Source organism: Hyperolius riggenbachi, chromosome 5 (genome assembly GCF_040937935.1).
Source record: "Hyperolius riggenbachi isolate aHypRig1 chromosome 5, aHypRig1.pri, whole genome shotgun sequence".
Lineage (NCBI taxonomy): Eukaryota > Metazoa > Chordata > Amphibia > Anura > Hyperoliidae > Hyperolius > Hyperolius riggenbachi.
The window spans coordinates 449,465,451-449,492,733 of record NC_090650.1 but is presented as its reverse complement, the minus strand read 5'-3'; the positions used below and the strand labels follow the sequence as shown (position 1 = coordinate 449,492,733).

At 50.9% G+C, this 27,283-nt stretch overlaps 1 protein-coding gene across 5 annotated transcripts in view; it reads left to right on the top strand.

Moving 5' to 3' along the window:
* The window catches only part of LOC137519287 (cytochrome P450 2C8-like), a 138,088-nt gene that overhangs the window by 48,020 nt on the left and 62,785 nt on the right, over nucleotides 1-27,283 (top strand). For all 5 annotated transcript variants that reach the window (XM_068238229.1, XM_068238230.1, XM_068238227.1 and 2 more), the window contains exons 4-5: nucleotides 18,487-18,636; nucleotides 20,009-20,169. In XM_068238229.1, coding sequence (XP_068094330.1) covers nucleotides 18,487-18,636; nucleotides 20,009-20,169 — 311 coding nt within the window. The remainder of the gene's footprint in view (nucleotides 1-18,486; nucleotides 18,637-20,008; nucleotides 20,170-27,283) is intronic.

The following is a 27,283-nucleotide window of genomic DNA, read 5'->3' as shown; positions in this document are numbered from 1 at the left end:
GTAATGTGCTGCAGGAGATGTCAGTGCTATATAAATACATAATAATAATATGGTAGGACATTAGGCTATGACTATGGTAGGATTAGAGTGTGAGCTCCTCTGAGGACAGTCAGTAACATGACTATGTACTCTGTAATGTGCTGCAGAAGATGGCAGTGCTATATAAATACATAATAATAATATGGTAGGACATTAGACTATGACTATGGTAGGATTAGATTGTGAGCTCCTCTGAGGACAGTCAGTGACATGACTATGTACTCTGTAATGTGCTGCAGAAGATGTCAGTGCTATATAAATACATAATAATAATATGGTAGGACATTACACTATGACTATGGTAGGATTAGAGTGTGAGCTCCTCTGAGGACAGTCAGTGACATGACTATGTACTCTGTACAGTGCTGCAGAAGATGTCAGTGCTATATAAACGCATAATAATAATCTCTATATATAATTTCCTGGTGTCTCTGCGTCCTGTTTTTGTCCCTGTGTCAGTGCTTTTTTTGCACTGCGGATTTGCTGGGAGGGACGCAGAGACATTTGAGAGAGCTGGGCGGCGGAGGAGGATGGGTCCCAAAGGGGGGCGGGCCTGTGAGAGTGCGGTGTGTGCTGTATGCACCTGGCAAAAGAGAGAGAGGCCAGTGCGGGGTGCACGGCCACAGCCTAGCGCCCGTTTTTAAACGAGCCTTAGGCCTAGTAATAATATTATTTGTGGTAGGACATTAGACTATGGACTTGATTCACTAACCGGTGCTAAGTGTTAGCGCCGGAGTAAAAAGCCACTTAGTGTCCCAAAAGTAGCTTTGTGCACACTAACAGCCACGCAAAGCTACATCGCGCACAGCACCGCGCTCAGTGGTGACCAGACATTCCAATTTACCCGGGACAGTGCCAGAACTAGACTTTGCATGATCGTTTCCCAGGATCCCTGAAAGTTACAAAAATGTCCCAACCTGTCTGTAAATATCCCTGGCAATGTCCTGGCCTGTCACCGACAGTGTTGGAAAATGGCTAGGGTCAGACTGGGCTGTCCGAGGAACTGAGGATCCACCGGGGGCTCCACTCTGTAGCTGCACAGTACCTCTCCTTCTGACTCCCTTGCCCGCCTCATCGGCCCATCTCCAGCAGCACACACATCTGCCCCTTCAGCGTGCTGTAATAGCTGTGATGTAGCTCCACCCCCCATAGTGCTGCAGGGGTGGGTGGGGCAGAGTGCATGCAGAGGCTTCAGCGTGAGTGACGTAACTGACGAGCCATGAGGGTGGAGCCAGGAGGACTGAGCAAGCGTGAAGGCGAAGCTGGGCTGCTGAGTGCCGTGCTGGTGGCGGGGTGGCAGGACAGCACATCTGCCCCTTCAGTGTGCTGTAATAGCTGTGATGTAGCTCCACCCCCCATAGTGCTGCAGGGGTGGGTGGGGCAGAGTGCATGCAGAGGCTTCAGCGTGAGTGACGTAACTGACGGGCCATGAGGGGTGGAGCCAGGAGGACTGAGGAAGCGTGAAGGCGAGGCTGGGCTGCTGAGTGCCGTGCTGGTGGCGGGGTGGCAGGACAGCACATCTGCCCCTTCAGTGTGCTGTAATAGCTGTGATGTAGCTCCACCCCCCATAGTGCTGCAGGGGTGGGTGGGGCAGAGTGCATGCAGAGGCTTCAGCGTGAGTGACGTAACTGACGGGCCATGAGGGGTGGAGCCAGGAGGACTGAGAAAGCGTGAAGGCGTGGCTGGGCTGCTGAGTGCCGTGCTAGTGGCGGGGTGGCAGGAAAGCACATCTGCTTAGCCTCTCTCCACTGTGCCTGTAGTGATTGGGGAAAGGTATTTATGTGAGTTCTACAAAATTGAATTGGTTTTCAATCTCAAAGTATAAATAAAGAATATAAACACTTGTGGTACTTTCTTACTTTACAGTGTACTGTATAATGTATAATATATAAGGTGCGCTATATATTCATACTGCACTATACCCTCCCCCAACACTTCAACCCCCCCCCCCCCCCCCCCCCCCCCCCAGAATACAAAGCATGTTTTTACTACTGGAAGTGATAAGCTCAGCATGAGCATTTTTATAGCTATCTATGTGTCCATTTGGAAGAGTCTTGCCACCTGTACCAGGGACTGGCATGGGTTAGGGTTAGGCCGGATTCAGACTGGGCATTGGCAGCACTGCTCCGCCAAAAACAGGCCTTCGGGGATTACCACATTATTATGCGGTAATGCCCTTGTGGCCGAGATCCAAACAGGAAGTGACATTGGCTCGCGGTCACTTCCTGTTTGGGAAATACAGAAGTGCATGGTAGCATATTATAAAAAAATACACTTCCATGCATGCGTTCCGCACCGCCGCCTCCGTCCTTTCTTTAGATCTCTGCCGGTATGTGCTCACGGCAGATTGGCGAGTTCCGGTGTAACACTGCATGCTGTATGGAAGCACCCATCAGCTCTCATTGGCATAGCGGTGAGGGGCGGTAAATGAAAGGGCCCTTAGGGTTAGTACCATAGATGTCTCAGTGTGGTGATATCAGAGACGGCTGTAGGATAGAGATGGCCCGAACGGTTCGCCGGCGGACAGAGCGTGTTCGACCCACTCCTGTACATCATCATTGAGCTAAACTCTGACCCCTTACCTCACAGCGAGCAGGCACATGGCAGCCAATAACACCCCCTCCTGGACCCCCCCCCCCCCCCCCCCATACATTATCATTGAGCTAAACTCTGACCCCTTACCTCACAGTCAGCAGACACATGGCAGCCAATCAGCTAGCACCCCTTCCTGGACCCCCCACCCCCCCCCCCCTATCAAAAAGCAGTTGCGGTGGCCATATTGGATTCATTCTCTGCTGGCTGCTAGTGAGAGCAGGATCAGACTTGCTGCAGATAGGTAGGGAAAGCATTAGCTAGGCCTGTGTTCTTGTTCCTCACTTGCTGTGAAAGCACCCCAAACAGCCCTATTGAGGGGTAGTGCATCAGTCTCCTGTGTGTTTTTTTTGTGTATGTGACACTCCACAGCCCACTGACACCCAGAGCTGTGTGCACACTACTGCTGTTACCTCATTACACTGCAGGCACAGAACCCCTCCAGTGTATTATTATGTCACTGTATTCTGATAGTACTATTGTATCTCTCTGTGTGACACTCCACAGCCCACTGACACCCAGAGCTGTGTGCACACTACTGCTGTTACCTCATTACACTGCAGGCACAGAACCACTCCAGTGCATTATTATGTCACTGTATTCTGATAGTACTATTGTATCTCTCTGTGTGTGACACTCCACAGCCCACTGACACCCAGAGCTGTGTGCACACTACTGCTGTTACCTCATTACACTGCAGGCACAGAACCACTCCAGTGTATTATTATGTCACTGTATTCTGATAGTACTATTGCATCTCTCTGTGTGACACCCCACAGCCCACTGACCCCCAGAGCTGTGCACACTACTGCTGCTACCTCATTACACTGCAGGCACAGAACCACTCCAGTGTATTATTATGTCACTGTATTCTGATAGTACTATTGTATCTCTCTGTGTGACACCCCACAGCCCACTGACACCCAGAGCTGTGTGCACACTACTGCTGTTACCTCATTACACTGCAGGCACAGAACCACTCCAGTGTATTATTATGTCACTGTATTCTGATAGTACTATTGTATCTCTCTGTGTGAGACACCCCACAGCCCACTGACACCCAGAGCTGTGTGCACACTACTGCTGTTACCTCATTACACTGCAGGCACAGCACCACTCCAGTGCATTATTATGTCACTGTATACTGATAGTACTATTGTATCTCTCTGTGTGACACCCCACAGCCCACTGACACCCAGAGCTGTGTGCACACTACTGCTGTTACCTCATTACACTGCAGACACAGAACCACTCCAGTGCATTATTATGTCACTGTATACTGATAGTACTATTGTATCTCTCTGTGTGACACCCCACAGCCCACTGACACCCAGAGCTGTGTGCACACTACTGCTGTTACCTCATTACACTGCAGGCACAGAACCACTCCAGTGTATTATTATGTCACTGTATTCTGATAGTACTATTGTATCTCTCTGTGTGACACTCCACAGCCCACTGACACCCAGAGCTGTGTGCACACTACTGCTGTTACCTCATTACACTGCAGGCACAGAACCACTCCAGTGTATTATTATGTCACTGTATTCTGATAGTACTATTGTATCTCTCTGTGTGACACTCCACAGCCCACTGACACCCAGAGCTGTGTGCACACTACTGCTGTTACCTCATTACACTGCAGGCACAGGACCCCTCCAGTGTATTATTATGTCACTGTATTCTGATAGTACTATTGTATCTCTCTGTGTGTGACACCCCACAGCCCACTGACACCCAGAGCTGTGCACACTACTGCTGTTACCTCATTACACTGCAGGCACAGAACCACTCCAGTGTATTATTATGTCACTGTATTCTGATAGTACTATTGTATCTCTCTGTGTGTGACACTCCACAGCCCACTGACACCCAGAGCTGTGTGCACACTACTGCTGTTGTCTCATTACACTGCAGGCACAGAACCACTCCAGTGCATTATTATGTCACTGTATTCTGATAGTACTATTGTATCTCTCTGTGTGTGACACCCCACAGCCCACTGACCCCCAGAGCTGTGTGCACACTACTGCTGTTACCTCATTACACTGCAGGCACAGCACCACTCCAGTGTATTATTATGTCACTGTATTCTGATAGTACTATTGTATCTCTCTGTGTGACACCCCACAGCCCACTGACACCCAGAGCTGTGTGCACACTACTGCTGTTACCTCATTACACTGCAGGCACAGAACCACTCCAGTGCATTATTATGTCACTGTATTCTGATAGTACTATTGTATCTCTCTGTGTGACACCCCACAGCCCACTGACACCCAGAGCTGTGTGCACACTACTGCTGTTACCTCATTACACTGCAGGCACAGTAACACTCCAGTGTATTATTATGTCACTGTATTCTGATAGCACTATTGTATCTCTGTCTGTGTGACACCCCACAGCCCACTGACACCCAGAGCTGTGCACACTACTGCTGTTACCTCATTACACTGCAGGCACAGAACCACTCCAGTGTATTATTATGTCACTGTATTCTGATAGTACTATTGTATCTCTCTGTGTGACACTGCACAGCCCACTGACACCCAGAGCTGTGTGCACACTACTGCTGTTACCTCATTACACTGCAGGCACAGGACCACTCCAGTGTATTATTATGTCACTGTATTCTGATAGTACTATTGTATCTCTCTGTGTGACACCCCACAGCCCACTGACACCCAGAGCTGTGTGCACACTACTGCTGTTACCTCATTACACTGCAGGCACAGAACCACTCCAGTGCATTATTATGTCACTGTATTCTGATAGTACTATTGTATCTCTCTGTGTGACACCCCACAGCCCACTGACACCCAGAGCTGTGTGCACACTACTGCTGTTGTCTCATTACACTGCAGGCACAGAACCACTCCAGTGCATTATTATGTCACTGTATTCTGATAGTACTATTGTATCTCTCTGTGTGTGACACCCCACAGCCCACTGACCCCCAGAGCTGTGTGCACACTACTGCTGTTACCTCATTACACTGCAGGCACAGAACCACTCCAGTGCATTATTATGTCACTGTATTCTGATAGTACTATTGTATCTCTCTGTGTGTGACACTCCACAGCCCACTGACACCCAGAGCTGTGTGCACACTACTGCTGTTACCTCATTACACTGCAGGCACAGAACCCCTCCAGTGCATTATTATGTCACTGTATTCTGATAGTACTATTGTATCTCTCTGTGTGTGACACTCCACAGCCCACTGACACCCAGAGCTGTGTGCACACTACTGCTGTTACCTCATTACACTGCAGGCACAGAACCACTCCAGTGTATTATTATGTCACTGTATTCTGATAGTACTATTGCATCTCTCTGTGTGACACCCCACAGCCCACTGACCCCCAGAGCTGTGCACACTACTGCTGCTACCTCATTACACTGCAGGCACAGAACCACTCCAGTGTATTATTATGTCACTGTATTCTGATAGTACTATTGTATCTCTCTGTGTGACACCCCACAGCCCACTGACACCCAGAGCTGTGTGCACACTACTGCTGTTACCTCATTACACTGCAGGCACAGAACCACTCCAGTGTATTATTATGTCACTGTATTCTGATAGTACTATTGTATCTCTCTGTGTGAGACACCCCACAGCCCACTGACACCCAGAGCTGTGTGCACACTACTGCTGTTACCTCATTACACTGCAGACACAGAACCACTCCAGTGCATTATTATGTCACTGTATACTGATAGTACTATTGTATCTCTCTGTGTGACACCCCACAGCCCACTGACACCCAGAGCTGTGTGCACACTACTGCTGTTACCTCATTACACTGCAGGCACAGAACCACTCCAGTGTATTATTATGTCACTGTATTCTGATAGTACTATTGTATCTCTCTGTGTGACACTCCACAGCCCACTGACACCCAGAGCTGTGTGCACACTACTGCTGTTACCTCATTACACTGCAGGCACAGGACCCCTCCAGTGTATTATTATGTCACTGTATTCTGATAGTACTATTGTATCTCTCTGTGTGTGACACCCCACAGCCCACTGACACCCAGAGCTGTGTGCACACTACTGCTGTTGTCTCATTACACTGCAGGCACAGAACCACTCCAGTGCATTATTATGTCACTGTATTCTGATAGTACTATTGTATCTCTCTGTGTGTGACACCCCACAGCCCACTGACCCCCAGAGCTGTGTGCACACTACTGCTGTTACCTCATTACACTGCAGGCACAGAACCACTCCAGTGTATTATTATGTCACTGTATTCTGATAGTACTATTGTATCTCTCTGTGTGACACCCCACAGCCCACTGACACCCAGAGCTGTGTGCACACTACTGCTGTTACCTCATTACACTGCAGGCACAGAACCCCTCCAGTGTATTATTATGTCACTGTATTCTGATAGTACTATTGTATCTCTGTGTGTGACACTCCACAGCCCACTGACACCCAGAGCTGTGTGCACACTACTGCTGTTACCTCATTACACTGCAGGCACAGAACCACTCCAGTGTATTATTATGTCACTGTACTCTGATAGTACTATTGTATCTCTGTCTGTGTGACACCCCACAGCCCACTGACACCCAGAGCTGTGCACACTACTGCTGTTACCTCATTACACTGCAGGCACAGGACCACTCCAGTGTATTATTATGTCACTGTATTCTGATAGTACTATTGTATCTCTGTGTGTGTGACACCCCACAGCCCACTGACACCCAGAGCTGTGCACACTACTGCTGTTACCTCATTACACTGCAGGCACAGGACCACTCCAGTGTATTATTATGTCACTGTATTCTGATAGTACTATTGTATCTCTGTGTGTGTGACACCCCACAGCCCACTGACACCCAGAGCTGTGTGCACACTACTGCTGTTACCTCATTACACTGCAGGCACAGAACCACTCCAGTGCATTATTATGTCACTGTATTCTGATAGTACTATTGTATCTCTCTGTGTGTGACACTCCACAGCCCACTGACACCCAGAGCTGTGCACACTACTGCTGTTACCTCATTACACTGCAGGCACAGAACCACTCCAGTGTATTATTATGTCACTGTATTCTGATAGTACTATTGTATCTCTCTGTGTGAGACACCCCACAGCCCACTGACACCCAGAGCTGTGTGCACACTACTGCTGTTACCTCATTACACTGCAGGCACAGAACCACTCCAGTGTATTATTATGTCACTGTATTCTGATAGTACTATTGTATCTCTGTCTGTGTGACACCCCACAGCCCACTGACACCCAGAGCTGTGTGCACACTACTGCTGTTACCTCATTACACTGCAGGCACAGAACCACTCCAGTGTATTATTATGTCACTGTATTCTGATAGTACTATTGTATTTCTCTGTGTGTGACACCCCACAGCCCACTGACACCCAGAGCTGTGTGCACACTACTGCTGTTACCTCATTACACTGCAGGCACAGCACCACTCCAGTGTATTATTATGTCACTGTATTCTGATAGTACTATTGTATCTCTCTGTGTGACACCCCACAGCCCACTGACACCCAGAGCTGTGTGCACACTACTGCTGTTACCTCATTACACTGCAGGCACAGAACCACTCCAGTGCATTATTATGTCACTGTATTCTGATAGCACTATTGCATCTCTCTGTGTGACACCCCACAGCCCACTGACACCCAGAGCTGTGTGCACACTACTGCTGTTACCTCATTACACTGCAGGCACAGAACCCCTCCAGTGTATTATTATGTCACTGTATTCTGATAGTACTATTGTATCTCTCTGTGTGTGACACTCCACAGCCCACTGACACCCAGAGCTGTGTGCACACTACTGCTGTTACCTCATTACACTGCAGGCACAGAACCACTCCAGTGTATTATTATGTCACTGTATTCTGATAGTACTATTGTATCTCTCTGTGTGACACTCCACAGCCCACTGACACCCAGAGCTGTGTGCACACTACTGCTGTTACCTCATTACACTGCAGGCACAGAACCACTCCAGTGTATTATGTCACTGTATTCTGATAGTACTATTGTATCTCTCTGTGTGACACTCCACAGCCCACTGACACCCAGAGCTGTGTGCACACTACTGCTGTTACCTCATTACACTGCAGGCACAGTAACACTCCAGTGTATTATTATGTCACTGTATTCTGATAGTACTATTGTATCTCTCTGTGTGACACTCCACAGCCCACTGACACCCAGAGCTGTGTGCACACTACTGCTGTTACCTCATTACACTGCAGGCACAGAACCACTCCAGTGTATTATTATGTCACTGTATTCTGATAGTACTATTGTATCTCTCTGTGTGTGAGACACTCCACAGCCCACTGACACCCAGAGCTGTGTGCACACTACTGCTGTTACCTCATTACACTGCAGGCACAGAACCACTCCAGTGTATTATTATGTCCCTGTATTCTGATAGTACTATTGTATCTCTCTGTGTGAGACACCCCACAGCCCACTGACACCCAGAGCTGTGTGCACACTACTGCTGTTACCTCATTACACTGCAGGCACAGGACCCCTCCAGTGTATTATTATGTCACTGTATTCTGATAGTACTATTGTATCTCTCTGTGTGAGACACCCCACAGCCCACTGACACCCAGAGCTGTGCACACTACTGCTGTTACCTCATTACACTGCAGGCACAGAACCACTCCAGTGTATTATTATGTCACTGTATTCTGATAGTACTATTGTATCTCTCTGTGTGACACTCCACAGCCCACTGACCCCCAGAGCTGTGCACACTACTGCTGTTACCTCATTACACTGCAGGCACAGAACCACTCCAGTGTATTATTATGTCACTGTATTCTGATAGTACTATTGTATCTCTCTGTGTGACACTCCACAGCCCACTGACACCCAGAGCTGTGTGCACACTACTGCTGTTACCTCATTACACTGCAGGCACAGAACCACACCAGTGTATTATTATGTCACTGTATTCTGATAGTACTATTGTATCTCTCTGTGTGACACTCCACAGCCCACTGACCCCCAGAGCTGTGCACACTACTGCTGTTACCTCATTACACTGCAGGCACAGAACCACTCCAGTGTATTATTATGTCACTGTATTCTGATAGTACTATTGTATCTCTCTGTGTGACACTCCACAGCCCACTGACACCCAGAGCTGTGTGCACACTACTGCTGTTACCTCATTACACTGCAGGCACAGAACCACACCAGTGTATTATTATGTCACTGTATTCTGATAGTACTATTGTATCTCTCTGTGTGACACCCCACAGCCCACTGACACCCAGAGCTGTGCACACTACTGCTGTTGTCTCATTACACTGCAGGCACAGAACCACTCCAGTGCATTATTATGTCACTGTATTCTGATAGTACTATTGTATCTCTCTGTATGACACTCCACAGCCCACTGACACCCAGAGCTGTGTGCACACTACTGCTGTTACCTCATTACACTGCAGGCACAGAACCACTCCAGTGTATTATTATGTCACTGTATTCTGATAGTACTATTGTATCTCTCTGTGTGACACTCCACAGCCCACTGACACCCAGAGCTGTGTGCACACTACTGCTGTTACCTCATTACACTGCAGGCACAGGACCCCTCCAGTGTATTATTATGTCACTGTATTCTGATAGTACTATTGTATCTCTCTGTGTGAGACACCCCACAGCCCACTGACACCCAGAGCTGTGCACACTACTGCTGTTACCTCATTACACTGCAGGCACAGAACCACTCCAGTGTATTATTATGTCACTGTATTCTGATAGTACTATTGTATCTCTCTGTGTGACACTCCACAGCCCACTGACCCCCAGAGCTGTGCACACTACTGCTGTTACCTCATTACACTGCAGGCACAGAACCACTCCAGTGTATTATTATGTCACTGTATTCTGATAGTACTATTGTATCTCTCTGTGTGACACTCCACAGCCCACTGACACCCAGAGCTGTGTGCACACTACTGCTGTTACCTCATTACACAGCAGGCACAGAACCCCTCCAGTGTATTATTATGTCACTGTACTCTGATAGTACTATTGTATCTCTCTGTGTGACAACCCACAGCCCACTGACACCCAGAGCTGTGTGCACACTACTGCTGTTACCTCATTACACTGCAGGCACAGAACCACACCAGTGTATTATTATGTCACTGTATTCTGATAGTACTATTGTATCTCTCTGTGTGACACTCCACAGCCCACTGACCCCCAGAGCTGTGCACACTACTGCTGTTACCTCATTACACTGCAGGCACAGAACCACTCCAGTGTATTATTATGTCACTGTATTCTGATAGTACTATTGTATCTCTCTGTGTGACACTCCACAGCCCACTGACACCCAGAGCTGTGTGCACACTACTGCTGTTACCTCATTACACTGCAGGCACAGAACCACACCAGTGTATTATTATGTCACTGTATTCTGATAGTACTATTGTATCTCTCTGTGTGACACCCCACAGCCCACTGACACCCAGAGCTGTGCACACTACTGCTGTTGTCTCATTACACTGCAGGCACAGAACCACTCCAGTGCATTATTATGTCACTGTATTCTGATAGTACTATTGTATCTCTCTGTGTGACACTCCACAGCCCACTGACACCCAGAGCTGTGTGCACACTACTGCTGTTACCTCATTACACTGCAGGCACAGAACCACTCCAGTGTATTATTATGTCACTGTACTCTGATAGTACTATTGTATCTCTCTGTGTGACACTCCACAGCCCACTGACACCCAGAGCTGTGTGCACACTACTGCTGTTACCTCATTACACTGCAGGCACAGAACCACACCAGTGTATTATTATGTCACTGTATTCTGATAGTACTATTGTATCTCTCTGTGTGACACCCCACAGCCCACTGACACCCAGAGCTGTGCACACTACTGCTGTTGTCTCATTACACTGCAGGCACAGAACCACTCCAGTGCATTATTATGTCACTGTATTCTGATAGTACTATTGTATCTCTCTGTGTGTGACACCCCACAGCCCACTGACACCCAGAGCTGTGTGCACACTACTGCTGTTACCTCATTACACTGCAGGCACAGAACCACTCCAGTGTATTATTATGTCACTGTATTCTGATAGTACTATTGTATCTCTCTGTGTGTGACACTCCACAGCCCACTGACACCCAGAGCTGTGTGCACACTACTGCTGTTACCTCATTACACTGCAGGCACAGAACCACTCCAGTATATTATTATGTCACTGTATTCTGATAGTACTATTGTATCTCTCTGTGTGAGACACTGCACAGCCCACTGACACCCAGAGCTGTGCACACTACTGCTGTTACCTCATTACACTGCAGGCACAGAACCACTCCAGTATATTATTATGTCACTGTATTCTGATAGTACTATTGTATCTCTCTGTGTGTGACACCCCACAGCCCACTGACACCCAGAGCTGTGTGCACACTACTGCTGTTACCTCATTACACTGCAGGCACAGAACCACTCCAGTGTATTATTATGTCACTGTATTCTGATAGTACTATTGTATCTCTCTGTGTGACACCCCACAGCCCACTGACCCCCAGAGCTGTGTGCACACTACTGCTGTTACCTCATTACACTGCAGGCACAGAACCACTCCAGTGTATTATTATGTCACTGTATTCTGATAGTACTATTGTATCTCTCTGTGTGAGACACCCCACAGCCCACTGACACCCAGAGCTGTGTGCACACTACTGCTGTTACCTCATTACACTGCAGGCACAGAACCACTCCAGTGTATTATTATGTCACTGTATTCTGATAGTACTATTGCATTTCTCTGTGTGTGACACCCCACAGCCCACTGACACCCAGAGCTGTGTGCACACTACTGCTGTTACCTCATTACACTGCAGGCACAGTAACACTCCAGTGTATTATTATGTCACTGTATTCTGATAGCACTATTGTATCTCTGTCTGTGTGACACCCCACAGCCCACTGACACCCAGAGCTGTGTGCACACTACTGCTGTTACCTCATTACACTGCAGGCACAGAACCACTCCAGTGTATTATTATGTCACTGTATTCTGATAGTACTATTGTATCTCTCTGTGTGTGACACTCCACAGCCCACTGACACCCAGAGCTGTGTGCACACTACTGCTGTTACCTCATTACACTGCAGGCACAGAACCACTCCAGTATATTATTATGTCACTGTATTCTGATAGTACTATTGTATCTCTCTGTGTGAGACACTGCACAGCCCACTGACACCCAGAGCTGTGCACACTACTGCTGTTACCTCATTACACTGCAGGCACAGAACCACTCCAGTATATTATTATGTCACTGTATTCTGATAGTACTATTGTATCTCTCTGTGTGTGACACCCCACAGCCCACTGACACCCAGAGCTGTGTGCACACTACTGCTGTTACCTCATTACACTGCAGGCACAGAACCACTCCAGTGTATTATTATGTCACTGTATTCTGATAGTACTATTGTATCTCTCTGTGTGACACCCCACAGCCCACTGACCCCCAGAGCTGTGTGCACACTACTGCTGTTACCTCATTACACTGCAGGCACAGAACCACTCCAGTGTATTATTATGTCACTGTATTCTGATAGTACTATTGCATTTCTCTGTGTGTGACACCCCACAGCCCACTGACACCCAGAGCTGTGTGCACACTACTGCTGTTACCTCATTACACTGCAGGCACAGAACCACTCCAGTGTATTATTATGTCACTGTATTCTGATAGTACTATTGCATTTCTCTGTGTGTGACACCCCACAGCCCACTGACACCCAGAGCTGTGTGCACACTACTGCTGTTACCTCATTACACTGCAGGCACAGTAACACTCCAGTGTATTATTATGTCACTGTATTCTGATAGCACTATTGTATCTCTGTCTGTGTGACACCCCACAGCCCACTGACACCCAGAGCTGTGTGCACACTACTGCTGTTACCTCATTACACTGCAGGCACAGTAACACTCCAGTGTATTATTATGTCACTGTATTCTGATAGTACTATTGTATCTCTGTCTGTGTGACACCCCACAGCCCACTGACACCCAGAGCTGTGTGCACACTACTGCTGTTACCTCATTACACTGCAGGCACAGAACCACTCCAGTGTATTATTATGTCACTGTATTCTGATAGTACTATTGTATCTCTCTGTGTGACACTCCACAGCCCACTGACACCCAGAGCTGTGTGCACACTACTGCTGATGCCTCATTACACTGCAGGCACAGAACCCCTCCAGTGTATTATTATGTCACTGTATTCTGATAGTACTATTGTATCTCTCTGTGTGTGACACTCCACAGCCCACTGACACCCAGAGCTGTGCACACTACTGCTGTTACCTCATTACACTGCAGGCACAGAACCACTCCAGTGTATTATTATGTCACTGTATTCTGATAGTACTATTGTATCTCTGTGTGACACTCCACAGCCCACTGACACCCAGAGCTGTGTGCACACTACTGCTGTTACCTCATTACACTGCAGGCACAGAACCACTCCAGTGTATTATTATGTCACTGTATTCTGATAGTACTATTGTATCTCTGTGTGACACTCCACAGCCCACTGACACCCAGAGCTGTGTGCACACTACTGCTGTTACCTCATTACACTGCAGGCACAGAACCACTCCAGTGTATTATTATGTCACTGTATTCTGATAGTACTATTGTATCTCTCTGTGTGACACCCCACAGCCCACTGACCCCCAGAGCTGTGTGCACACTACTGCTGTTACCTCATTACACTGCAGGCACAGAACCACTCCAGTGTATTATTATGTCACTGTATTCTGATAGTACTATTGTATCTCTCTGTGTGACACCCCACAGCCCACTGACACCCAGAGCTGTGTGCACACTACTGCTGTTACCTCATTACACTGCAGGCACAGTAACACTCCAGTGTATTATTATGTCACTGTATTCTGATAGTACTATTGTATCTCTGTCTGTGTGACACCCCACAGCCCACTGACACCCAGAGCTGTGTGCACACTACTGCTGTTACCTCATTACACTGCAGGCACAGAACCACTCCAGTGTATTATTATGTCACTGTATTCTGATAGTACTATTGTATCTCTCTGTGTGTGACACTCCACAGCCCACTGACACCCAGAGCTGTGTGCACACTACTGCTGTTACCTCATTACACTGCAGGCACAGAACCACTCCAGTGTATTATTATGTCACTGTATTCTGATAGTACTATTGTATCTCTCTGTGTGTGACACTCCACAGCCCACTGACACCCAGAGCTGTGTGCACACTACTGCTGTTACCTCATTACACTGCAGGCACAGAACCACTCCAGTGTATTATTATGTCACTGTATTCTGATAGTACTATTGTATCTCTCTGTGTGTGACACTCCACAGCCCACTGACCCCCAGAGCTGTGTGCACACTACTGCTGTTACCTCATTACACTGCAGGCACAGAACCCCTCCAGTGTATTATTATGTCACTGTATTCTGATAGTACTATTGTATCTCTCTGTGTGACACCCCACAGCCCACTGACACCCAGAGCTGTGTGCACACTACTGCTGTTACCTCATTACACTGCAGGCACAGAACCACTCCAGTGCATTATTATGTCACTGTACTCTGATAGTACTATTGTATCTCTCTGTGTGTGACACTCCACAGCCCACTGACACCCAGAGCTGTGTGCACACTACTGCTGTTACCTCATTACACTGCAGGCACAGAACCACTCCAGTGTATTATTATGTCACTGTATTCTGATAGTACTATTGTATCTCTCTGTGTGACACCCCACAGCCCACTGACACCCAGAGCTGTGTGCACACTACTGCTGTTACCTCATTACACTGCAGGCACAGAACCACTCCAGTGTATTATTATGTCACTGTATTCTGATAGCACTATTGTATCTCTCTGTGTGACACTGCACAGCCCACTGACACCCAGAGCTGTGCACACTACTGCTGTTACCTCATTACACTGCAGGCACAGAACCACTCCAGTGTATTATTATGTCACTGTACTCTGATAGTACTATTGTATCTCTCTGTGTGAGACACCCCACAGCCCACTGACACCCAGAGCTGTGTGCACACTACTGCTGTTACCTCATTACACTGCAGGCACAGAACCACTCCAGTGCATTATTATGTCACTGTATTCTGATAGTACTATTGTATCTCTCTGTGTGACACCCCACAGCCCACTGACACCCAGAGCTGTGTGCACACTACTGCTGTTACCTCATTACACTGCAGGCACAGAACCACTCCAGTGTATTATTATGTCACTGTATTCTGATAGTACTATTGTATCTCTCTGTGTGTGACACTCCACAGCCCACTGACACCCAGAGCTGTGTGCACACTACTGCTGTTACCTCATTACACTGCAGGCACAGAACCACTCCAGTGTATTATTATGTCACTGTATTCTGATAGTACTATTGTATCTCTCTGTGTGTGACACTCCACAGCCCACTGACACCCAGAGCTGTGTGCACACTACTGCTGTTACCTCATTACACTGCAGGCACAGAACCACTCCAGTGTATTATTATGTCACTGTATTCTGATAGTACTATTGTATCTCTGTGTGACACTCCACAGCCCACTGACACCCAGAGCTGTGTGCACACTACTGCTGTTACCTCATTACACTGCAGGCACAGAACCACTCCAGTGTATTATTATGTCACTGTATTCTGATAGTACTATTGTATCTCTCTGTGTGTGACACTCCACAGCCCACTGACCCCCAGAGCTGTGTGCACACTACTGCTGTTACCTCATTACACTGCAGGCACAGAACCCCTCCAGTGTATTATTATGTCACTGTATTCTGATAGTACTATTGTATCTCTCTGTGTGACACCCCACAGCCCACTGACACCCAGAGCTGTGTGCACACTACTGCTGTTACCTCATTACACTGCAGGCACAGAACCACTCCAGTGCATTATTATGTCACTGTACTCTGATAGTACTATTGTATCTCTCTGTGTGAGACACTCCACAGCCCACTGACACCCAGAGCTGTGTGCACACTACTGCTGTTACCTCATTACACTGCAGGCACAGAACCACTCCAGTGTATTATTATGTCACTGTATTCTGATAGTACTATTGTATCTCTCTGTGTGACACCCCACAGCCCACTGACACCCAGAGCTGTGTGCACACTACTGCTGTTACCTCATTACACTGCAGGCACAGAACCACTCCAGTGTATTATTATGTCACTGTATTCTGATAGCACTATTGTATCTCTCTGTGTGACACTGCACAGCCCACTGACACCCAGAGCTGTGCACACTACTGCTGTTACCTCATTACACTGCAGGCACAGAACCACTCCAGTGTATTATTATGTCACTGTACTCTGATAGTACTATTGTATCTCTCTGTGTGACACTCCACCGCCCACTGACACCCAGAGCTGTGTGCTCACTACTGCTGTTACCTCATTACACTGCAGGCACAGAACCACTCCAGTGTATTATTATGTCACTGTACTCTGATAGTACTATTGTATCTCTCTGTGTGTGACACTCCACAGCCCACTGACACCCAGAGCTGTGTGCACACTACTGCTGTTACCTCATTACACTGCAGGCACAGAACCACTCCAGTGTATTATTATGTCACTGTATTCTGATAGTACTATTGTATCTCTCTGTGTGACACCCCACAGCCCACTGACACCCAGAGCTGTGTGCACACTACTGCTGTTACCTCATTACACTGCAGGCACAGAACCACTCCAGTGTATTATTATGTCACTGTATTCTGATAGTACTATTGTATCTCTCTGTGTGAGACTCCACAGCCCACTGACACCCAGAGCTGTGTGCACACTACTGCTGTTACCTCATTACACTGCAGGCACAGAACCACTCCAGTGTATTATTATGTCACTGTATTCTGATAGCACTATTGTATCTCTCTGTGTGACACTGCACAGCCCACTGACACCCAGAGCTGTGCACACTACTGCTGTTACCTCATTACACTGCAGGCACAGAACCACTCCAGTGTATTATTATGTCACTGTACTCTGATAGTACTATTGTATCTCTCTGTGTGAGACACCCCACAGCCCACTGACACCCAGAGCTGTGTGCACACTACTGCTGTTACCTCATTACACTGCAGGCACAGAACCACTCCTGTGTATTATTATGTCACTGTATACTGATAGCACTATTGTATCTCTCTGTGTGACATCCCACAGCCCACTGACTCCCAGAGCTGTGTGCACACTACTGCTGTTACCTCATTACACTGCAGGCACAGAACCACTCCTGTGTATTATTATGTCACTGTATACTGATAGCACTATTGCATCTCTCTGTGTGACACCCCACAGCCCACTGACACCCAGAGCTGTGTGCACACTACTGCTGTCGTGGAGACATAAGTTGCCCACACAGTACCACTCCAGGGCATTATTTGTAGGATGTACTGTGATTTCTGCCCTTTAGGGATTGAAACCCAACTCTGCGTCAACTCCGTAATTTTTAGTGGCACTTTTGGCGTGTACCCCACTCCGCCATGCCCCCCTCCAGTGTTAGACCCCTTGAAACAACTTTTCCATCACTTTTGTGGCCAGAAACAGTCCCTGTATGTTATACAATGTGCCTCCCTATTGAACTCCACGGTGCTTTGCAAACATTTGTGGAAGTCGCATCCGCTGTTCACGAACCCAAAATGTGATGTTTGCGACATCTCTACTGTAGGACAGATATATAGATCCATAGAATATTGACTGTATTTCTCACTGTTGATCTGGTATTCTCATCTTTACGCATTGCAGGTTTTCCCAGCATTCACGGCGAGAGGTGGAGCCAACTCCGCAGATTCACCATCATGTCTCTGAGAAATTTTGGAATGGGGAAGAAGTCGATGGAGAAGCAGGTGCTGCAGGAATCCAAAAGTCTCCTTCAGGCCGTATCTGAAACTGGAGGTAATTCTATCTGATTCTGTACACCATATAGTTACTATTACTGCTGCTGACCACCAGAGAGCGCCACAGAGCAAGACCTGCTCACTATCACTATGCTGGCATTAGGTTATGGGGATTCTGCTGCCACCACTCTCCAGATTGACGAGGGGGAGAGACCTCAGAGCTAAAAGGAAGAAAAAGGTTGAAGGACCACTACCACAAAAAAAGTGGCAGTTAAAATCTGACAGAACTGACAGGTTTTGGGACAGTCCATCTCCTCATGCCTGTATATCAACAAAAGATGAGAGGGTCGCTGTGTTTTAACCCTCTCTGTAGCTGGGAGTGGCTATGACAAGCAATGTCCAGCCCTGCGTAATTGGAACAGGGGCAGTCCCCCATCACAGAGAGGGACTTTTGCAGGATTCCTGCTTTGCCCGTAGGTCATATCCAGAAATAGATTGCATATTTACATTCAGTAGAGCGTTACGACTCCACAGATATGCAACACGATTATTAAACAGTACAGTGCGGCTGAAAGCTTGTATTGTTTAGCCGCTGGGGGTCCGGTCCATGTGGGAAGTTACCATGGAGTGGCTGGACGGAGGCTGGACTGGCTTCAGCAGGGGACAGGTATGGCTTCCCCCCCCCCCCCTCGGCTCCCCTCCAGTCTCTGTACTTCTCCACCTGCAGGGCAGCGCAGCGGACGGCTACAGACAGATTACAGCCTCCCTTCTCCAGGGCTATAGAGGTCCCAGTCCCGTCTGTCCCCTCCAGTCTCTGTACTTCTCCACCTGCAGGGCAGCGCAGCGGACGGCTACACACAGATTACAGCCTCCCTTTTCCAGGGCTATAGAGGTCCCAGTCCCTTCTGTCCCCTCCAGTCTCTGTACTTCTCCACCTGCAGGGCAGCGCAGCGGACGGCTACACACAGATTACAGCCTCCCTTTTCCAGGGCTATAGAGGTCCCAGTCCCTTCTGTCCCCTCCAGTCTCTGTACTTCTCCATCTGCAGGGCAGCGCAGCGGACGGCTACAGACAGATCACAGCCTCCCTTCTCCAGGGCTATAGAGGTCCCAGTCCCTTCTGTCCCCTCTGCAGTGCCGCTAATCTGAGGGTCAGGCATTGGAATGAGCGGGAGGAGGAGCCGAGAGAAGGTGAGCTGTAATCTGTCTATATCACTTTAAGGTTTCTGAATCTGCAGTTAGTCCAGATGGATTCCACACGACATACTGATAACAAACAGCCAAGATCTTCAGAACAGATCTCTACTGCTTCGTCCTGTCACTGAACATTAGAAGCCACAGTAGTGGGTAGAACAATGACCTGCACTCACGGAGATGTAGAGAAAGCACTGCTCAGTGCCTTGTTATTCTGAGTGTCCTGTGTCTTGCCAGGTAACCCCTTCAATGCCATCAGACTTCTGGGCTGTGCCGTGGGCAATATCACCAGTTATGTTCTGCTGGGGGAACGCTTTGACTACAAAGACCCGAAGCTGCAGGAACTGATAACGATCACCAGGAAATTCATCTATAACACCCACTCTCCGCTGCACGAGGTATGTAGTCTGAGAATTACACTGCTCATATACGGGCAGCACGGTAGTGTAGTGGGCAGCACAGTGGTGTAGTGGGCAGCATGGTGGTGTAGTGGGCAGCACGGTGGTGTAGTGGGCAGCACGGTGGTGTAGTGGGCAGTACGGTGGTGTAGTGGGCAGCACAGGGGTGTAGTGGACAGCACGGGGGTGTAGTGGGCAGCACTGTGGTGTAGTGGGCAGCACATGTATAACACCCACTCTCCGCTGCACGAGGTATGTAGTCTGAGAATTACACTGCTCATATACGGGCAGCACAGAGGTGTAGTGGGCAGCACGGTGGTGTAGTGGGCAGCACGGTGGTGTATTGGGCAGCACGGTGTGTAGTGGGCAGCACAGTGGTGTAGTAGGCAGCACGGTGTGTAGTGGGCAGCACGGTGGCGTAGTGGGCAGCACGGCGGTGTAGTGGGCAGCACGGCGGTGTAGTGGGCAGCACGGTGGTGTAGTGGGCAGCACGGTGGTGTAGTGGGCAGCACGGTGGTGTAGTGGGCAGCACATTTATAACACCCACTCTCCGCTGCACGAGGTATGTAGTCTCAGGAATACACCTGCTCATATACGGGCAGCACGGTGGTGTAGTGGGCAGCACGGTGGTATAGTGGGCAGCACGGCGGTGTAGTGGGCAGCACGGGGGTGTAGTGGGCAGCATGGGGGTGTAGTGGGCAGCACGGTGGTGTAGTGGGCAGCACGGTGGTGTAGTGGGCAGCACGGTGTGTAGTAGGCAGCACGGTGGTGTAGTGGGCAGCACGGCGGTGTAGTGGGCAGCACGGTGGTGTAGTGGGCAACACGGCGGTGTAGTGGGCAGCACGGTGTGTAGTAGGCAGCACGGCGGTGTAGTGGGCAGCACGGTGGTGTAGTGGGCAACACGGTGGTGTAGTGGGCAGCACGGCGGTGTAGTGGGCAGCACGGTGGTATAGTGGGCAGCACGGTGGTGTAGTGGGCAGCACGGTGGTGTAGTGGGCAGCACGGCGGTGTAGTGGGCAGCACGGCGTTGTAGTGGGCAGCACGGCGGTGTAGTGGGCAGCACGGCGGTGTAGTGGGCAGCACGGTGGTGTAGTGGGCAGCACAGTTACATAGTGGGCAGCACGGTGGTGTAGTGGGCAGCACGGTGGTGTAGTGGGCAGCACGGTGGTGTAGTGGGCAGCACAGTTACATAGTGGGCATCACGGTGGTGTAGTGGGCAGCACGGTGGTGTAGTGAGCAGCATGGTGGTGTAGTGGGCAGCACGGTGGTGTAGTGGGCAGCGCAGTGGTGTAGTGGGTAGCACGGTGGTGTAGTGGGCAGCACGGTGGCATAGTGGGCAGCACGGTGACATAGTGGGCAGCACGGTGACATAGTGGGCAGCACGGTGACATAGTGGGCAGCACGGTGACATAGTGGGCAGCACGGTGGTGTAGTGGGCAGCACGGTGATGTAGTGGGCAGCACGGTGACGTAGTGGGCAGCACGGTGACATAATGGGCAGCACGGTGTGTAGTGGGCAGCACGGCGGTGTAGTGGGCAGCACGGTGGTGTAGTGGGCAGCACATGTATAACACCCACTCTCCGCTGCACGAGGTATGTAGTCTGAGAATTACACTGCTCTGTGTGCCAGGAATACATCTGCTCATATACGGGCAGCACGGGGGTGTAGTGGGCAGCACGGTGGTGTAGTGGGCAGCACGGTAGTGTAGTGGGCAGCACGGTGGTGTAGTGGGCAGCATGGTGGTGTAGTGGGCAGCACGGTGGTGTAGTGGGCAGCACGGTGGTGTAGTGGGCAGCACGGTGGTGTAGTGGGCAGCACGGTGGTGTAGTTGGCAGCATGGTGGTATAGTGGGCAGCACGGTGGTGTAGTGGGCAGCACGGTGGTGTAGTGGGCAGCACAGTTACATAGTGGGCAGCACGGTGGTGTAGTGAGCAGCATGGTGGTGTAGTGGGCAGCACGGTGGTGTAGTGGGCAGCGCGGTGGTGTAGTGGGTAGCACGGTGGTGTAGTGGGCAGCACGGTGGTGTAGTGGGCAGCACGGTGGTGTAGTGGGCAGCACGGTGGTGTAGTGGGCAGCACGGTGGTGTAGTGGGCAGCACGGTGTGTAGTGGGCAGCACGGCGGTGTAGTGGGCAGCACATTTATAACACCCACTCTCCGCTGCACGAGGTATGTAGTCTGAGAATTACACTGCTCTGTGTGCCAGGAATACATCTGCTCATATACGGGCAGCACGGGGGTGTAGTGGGCAGCACGGTGGCGTAGTGGGCAGCACGGTGACGTAGTGGGCAGCACGGTGGTGTAGTGGGCAGCATGATAGTGTAGTGGGCAGCACGGTGGTGTAGTGAGCAACACGGTGGTGTAGTGGGCAGCACGATAGTGTAGTGGGCAGCACGGTGGTGTAGTGAGCAACACGGTGGTATAGTGGGCAGCACGGGGGTGTAGTGGGCAGCACGGTGTGTAGTAGGCAGCACGGTGGTGTAGTGGGCAGCACGGTGTGTAGTAGGCAGCACGGTGGTGTAGTGGGCAGCACGGCGGTGTAGTGGGCAGCACGGTGGTGTAGTGGGCAACACGGCGGTGTAGTGGGCAGCACGGTGTGTAGTAGGCAGCACGGCGGTGTAGTGGGCAGCACGGTGGTGTAGTGGGCAACACGGTGGTGTAGTGGGCAGCACGGCGGTGTAGTGGGCAGCACGGTGGTATAGTGGGCAGCACGGTGGTGTAGTGGGCAGCACGGTGGTGTAGTGGGCAGCACGGCGGTGTAGTGGGCAGCACGGCGTTGTAGTGGGCAGCACGGCGGTGTAGTGGGCAGCACTGCGGTGTAGTGGGCAGCACGGTGGTGTAGTGGGCAGCACAGTTACATAGTGGGCATCACGGTGGTGTAGTGGGCAGCACGGTGGTGTAGTGAGCAGCATGGTGGTGTAGTGGGCAGCACGGTGGTGTAGTGGGCAGCGCAGTGGTGTAGTGGGTAGCACGGTGGTGTAGTGGGCAGCACGGTGGCATAGTGGGCAGCACGGTGACATAGTGGGCAGCACGGTGACATAGTGGGCAGCACGGTGACATAGTGGGCAGCACGGTGACATAGTGGGCAGCACGGTGGTGTAGTGGGCAGCACGGTGATGTAGTGGGCAGCACGGTGACGTAGTGGGCAGCACGGTGACATAATGGGCAGCACGGTGTGTAGTGGGCAGCACGGCGGTGTAGTGGGCAGCACGGTGGTGTAGTGGGCAGCACATGTATAACACCCACTCTCCGCTGCACGAGGTATGTAGTCTGAGAATTACACTGCTCTGTGTGCCAGGAATACATCTGCTCATATACGGGCAGCACGGGGGTGTAGTGGGCAGCACGGTGGTGTAGTGGGCAGCACGGTGGTGTAGTGGGCAGCACGGTGGTGTAGTGGGCAGCATGGTGGTGTAGTGGGCAGCACGGTGGTGTAGTGGGCAGCACGGTGGTGTAGTGGGCAGCACGGTGGTGTAGTGGGCAGCACGGTGGTGTAGTTGGCAGCATGGTGGTATAGTGGGCAGCACGGTGGTGTAGTGGGCAGCACGGTGGTGTAGTGGGCAGCACAGTTACATAGTGGGCAGCACGGTGGTGTAGTGAGCAGCATGGTGGTGTAGTGGGCAGCACGGTGGTGTAGTGGGCAGCGCGGTGGTGTAGTGGGTAGCACGGTGGTGTAGTGGGCAGCACGGTGGTGTAGTGGGCAGCACGGTGGTGTAGTGGGCAGCACGGTGGTGTAGTGGGCAGCACGGTGGTGTAGTGGGCAGCACGGTGTGTAGTGGGCAGCACGGCGGTGTAGTGGGCAGCACGGTGGTGTAGTGGGCAGCACATTTATAACACCCACTCTCCGCTGCACGAGGTATGTAGTCTGAGAATTACACTGCTCTGTGTGCCAGGAATACATCTGCTCATATACGGGCAGCACGGGGGTGTAGTGGGCAGCACGGTGGCGTAGTGGGCAGCACGGTGACGTAGTGGGCAGCACGGTGGTGTAGTGGGCAGCATGATAGTGTAGTGGGCAGCACGGTGGTGTAGTGAGCAACACGGTGGTGTAGTGGGCAGCACGATAGTGTAGTGGGCAGCACGGTGGTGTAGTGAGCAACACGGTGGTATAGTGGGCAGCACGGGGGTGTAGTGGGCAGCACGGTGGTGTAGTGGGCAGCACGGTGGTGTAGTGGGCAGCGCAGTGGTGTAGTGGGCAGCACGGGGGTGTAGTGGGCAGCACGGTGGTGTAGTGGGCAGCACGGTGGTGTAGTGGGCAGCACGGTGGGGTGGTGGGCAGCACGGTAGTGTAGTGGGCAACATGGTGGTGTAGTGAGCAACACGGTGGTATAGTGGGCAGCACAGTAGTGTAGTGGGCAGCACAGGGACGTAGTGGGCAGCACGGTGACATAGTGGGCAGCATGGTGACGTAGTGGGCAGCACGGTGGCATAGTGGGCAGCACGGTGGGATAGTGGGCAGCACGGTGATGTAGTGGGCAGCACGGTGGTGTAATGGGCAGCATGGTGGCATAGTGGGCAGCATGGTGGTGTATGGGGCAGCACGGTGGCGTAGTGGGCAGCACAGCGGATTAGTAGGCAGCATGGTGGTGTAGTGGGCAGCACGGTGGCATAGTGGGCAGCACGGTGACGTAGTGGGCAGCACGGTGGCGTAGTGGGCAGCACGGTGGTGTAGTGAGCAGCATGGTGACATAGTGGGCAGCACGGTGATGTAGTGGGCAGCATGGTGGTGTATTGGGCAGCACGGTGGCGTAGTGGGCAGCACAGCGGTGTAGTAGGTAGCATGGTGGTGTAGTGAGCAGCACGGTGGCATAGTGGGCAGCACGGTGGCATAGTGGGCAGCACGGTGACTTAGTGGGCAGCATGGTGGCATAGTGAGCAGCACGGTGGCATAGTGGGCAGCTCGGTGACTTAGTGGGCAGCACAGTGACATAGTGGGCAGCACGGCGATGTAGTGGGCAGCACGGTGGTGTATTGGGCAGCACAGCGGTTTAATAGGCAGCATGGTGGCGTAGTGGGCAGCACGGTGGCATAGTGGGCAGCACGGTGACGTAGTGGGCAGCACGGTAGTGTAGTGGGCAGCACGGTGGTGTAGTGGGCAGCACGGTGGTGTAGTGGGCAGCACGGTGACATAGTGGGAAGCACAGTGACGTAGTGGGCAGCACGGTGGCATAGTGGGTAGCACGGTGACGTAGTGGGCAGCACGGTGGTGTAGTGGGCAGCACGGTGGTGTAGTGGGCAGCACGGTGGCATGGTGGGCAGCACGGTGGGATAGTGGGCAGCACGGTGACGTAGTGGGCAGCACGGTGGCATAGTGGGCAGCATGGTGGGATAGTGGGCAGCACGGTGACATAGTGGGCAGCACGGTGGCGTAGTGGGCAGCACGGTGGCATAGTGGGCAGCACGGTGACATAGTGGGCAGCACAGTGGTGTAGTGGGCAGCACAGTGATGTAGTGGGCAGCACGGTGACATAGTGGGCAGCACGGTGGCGTAGTGGGCAGCACGGTGGCATAGTGGGCAGCACGGTGACATAGTGAGCAGCATGGTGGTGTAGTGGGCAGCACGGTGGTGTAGTGGGCAGCGCAGTGGTGTAGTGGGTAGCACGGTGGTGTAGTGGGCAGCACGGTGGTGTAGTGGGCAGCACGGTGGTGTAGTGGGCAGCACGGTGGTGTAGTGGGCAGCACATGTATAACACCCACTCTCCGCTGCACGAGGTATGTAGTCTGAGAATTACACTGCTCTGTGTGCCAGGAATACATCTGCTCATATACGGGCAGCACGGTGGTGTAGTGGGTAGAGTTGGGCCGAACGGTTCGCCGGCGAACGTGGTTCGCGCGAACTTAGGTGGTTCGCGTGCGGGTACCGCACGCGAACGTTTTGCGGAAGAAGTTCGGTTCGCCCCATAATGCACCTGAGGGTCAACTTTGACCCTCTACATCACAGTCAGCAGGCCCAGTGTAGCCAATTAGGCTACACTAGCCCCTGGAGTCCCACCCCCCCTTATATAAGGCAGGCAGCGGCGGCCATTACGGCCACTCGTGTGCCTGCATTAGTGAGAGTAGGGCGAGCTGCTGCAGTCTCTCATATAGGGAAAGATTAGTTAGGCTTAACTTCTTCCTGGCTGCATACCTGTTCTGTTCAGTGAGCCCTCAGCCCACTGCATACCTGTACTGTGATCCTGCCACTGCATACCTGTTCAGTGATCCTGCCACTGCATACCTGTTCAGTGATCCTGCCACTGCATACCTGTTCTGTTCAGTGAGCCCTCAGCCCACTGCATACCTGTACTGTGATCCTGCCACTCCATACCTGTTCAGTGATCCTGCCACTGCATACCTGTTCTGTTCAGTGAGCCCTCAGCCCACTGCATACCTGTACTGTGATCCTGCCACTGCATACCTGTTCTGTGAACCCACCCACCACTGCATACCTGTTCAGTGATCCTGCTGCCACTGCATACCTGTTCTGTGAACCCACCCACCACTGCATACCTGTTCAGTGATCCTGCCACTGCATACCTGTTCTGTGAACCCACCACTGCATACCTGTTCTGTGAACCCACCCACCACTGCATACCTGTTCAGTGATCCTGCTGCCACTGCATACCTGTTCTGTGAACCCACCCACCACTGCATACCTGTTCAGTGATCCTGCCACTGCATACTTGTTCTGTGAACCCACCCACCACCACTGCATACCTGTTCTGTGAACCCACCACTGCATACCTGTTCTGTGAACCCACCACTGCATACCTGTTCAGTGAACCCGCCACTGCATACCTGTTCTGTTCAGTGGACCCGCCACTGTATACCTGTTCTGTGAACCCACCACTGCATACCTGTTCAGTGAACCCGCCACTGCATACCTGTTCAGTGAACCCGCCACTGCATACCTGTTCTGTTCAGTGGACCCGCCACTGTATACCTGTTTAGTGAACCCGCCACTGCATACCTGTTCTGTTCAGTGGAGTTTGGTGTGTCAGTGTGAAGCAGTACCTTAATTACACTACCTGATTGATGTATACACATGCAAGATGTTTTAAAGCACTTTAGGCCTGTCATTTAGCATTCAATGTGATTTCTGCCCTTAAAACGCTGCTTTTCGTCAAATCCAGATTT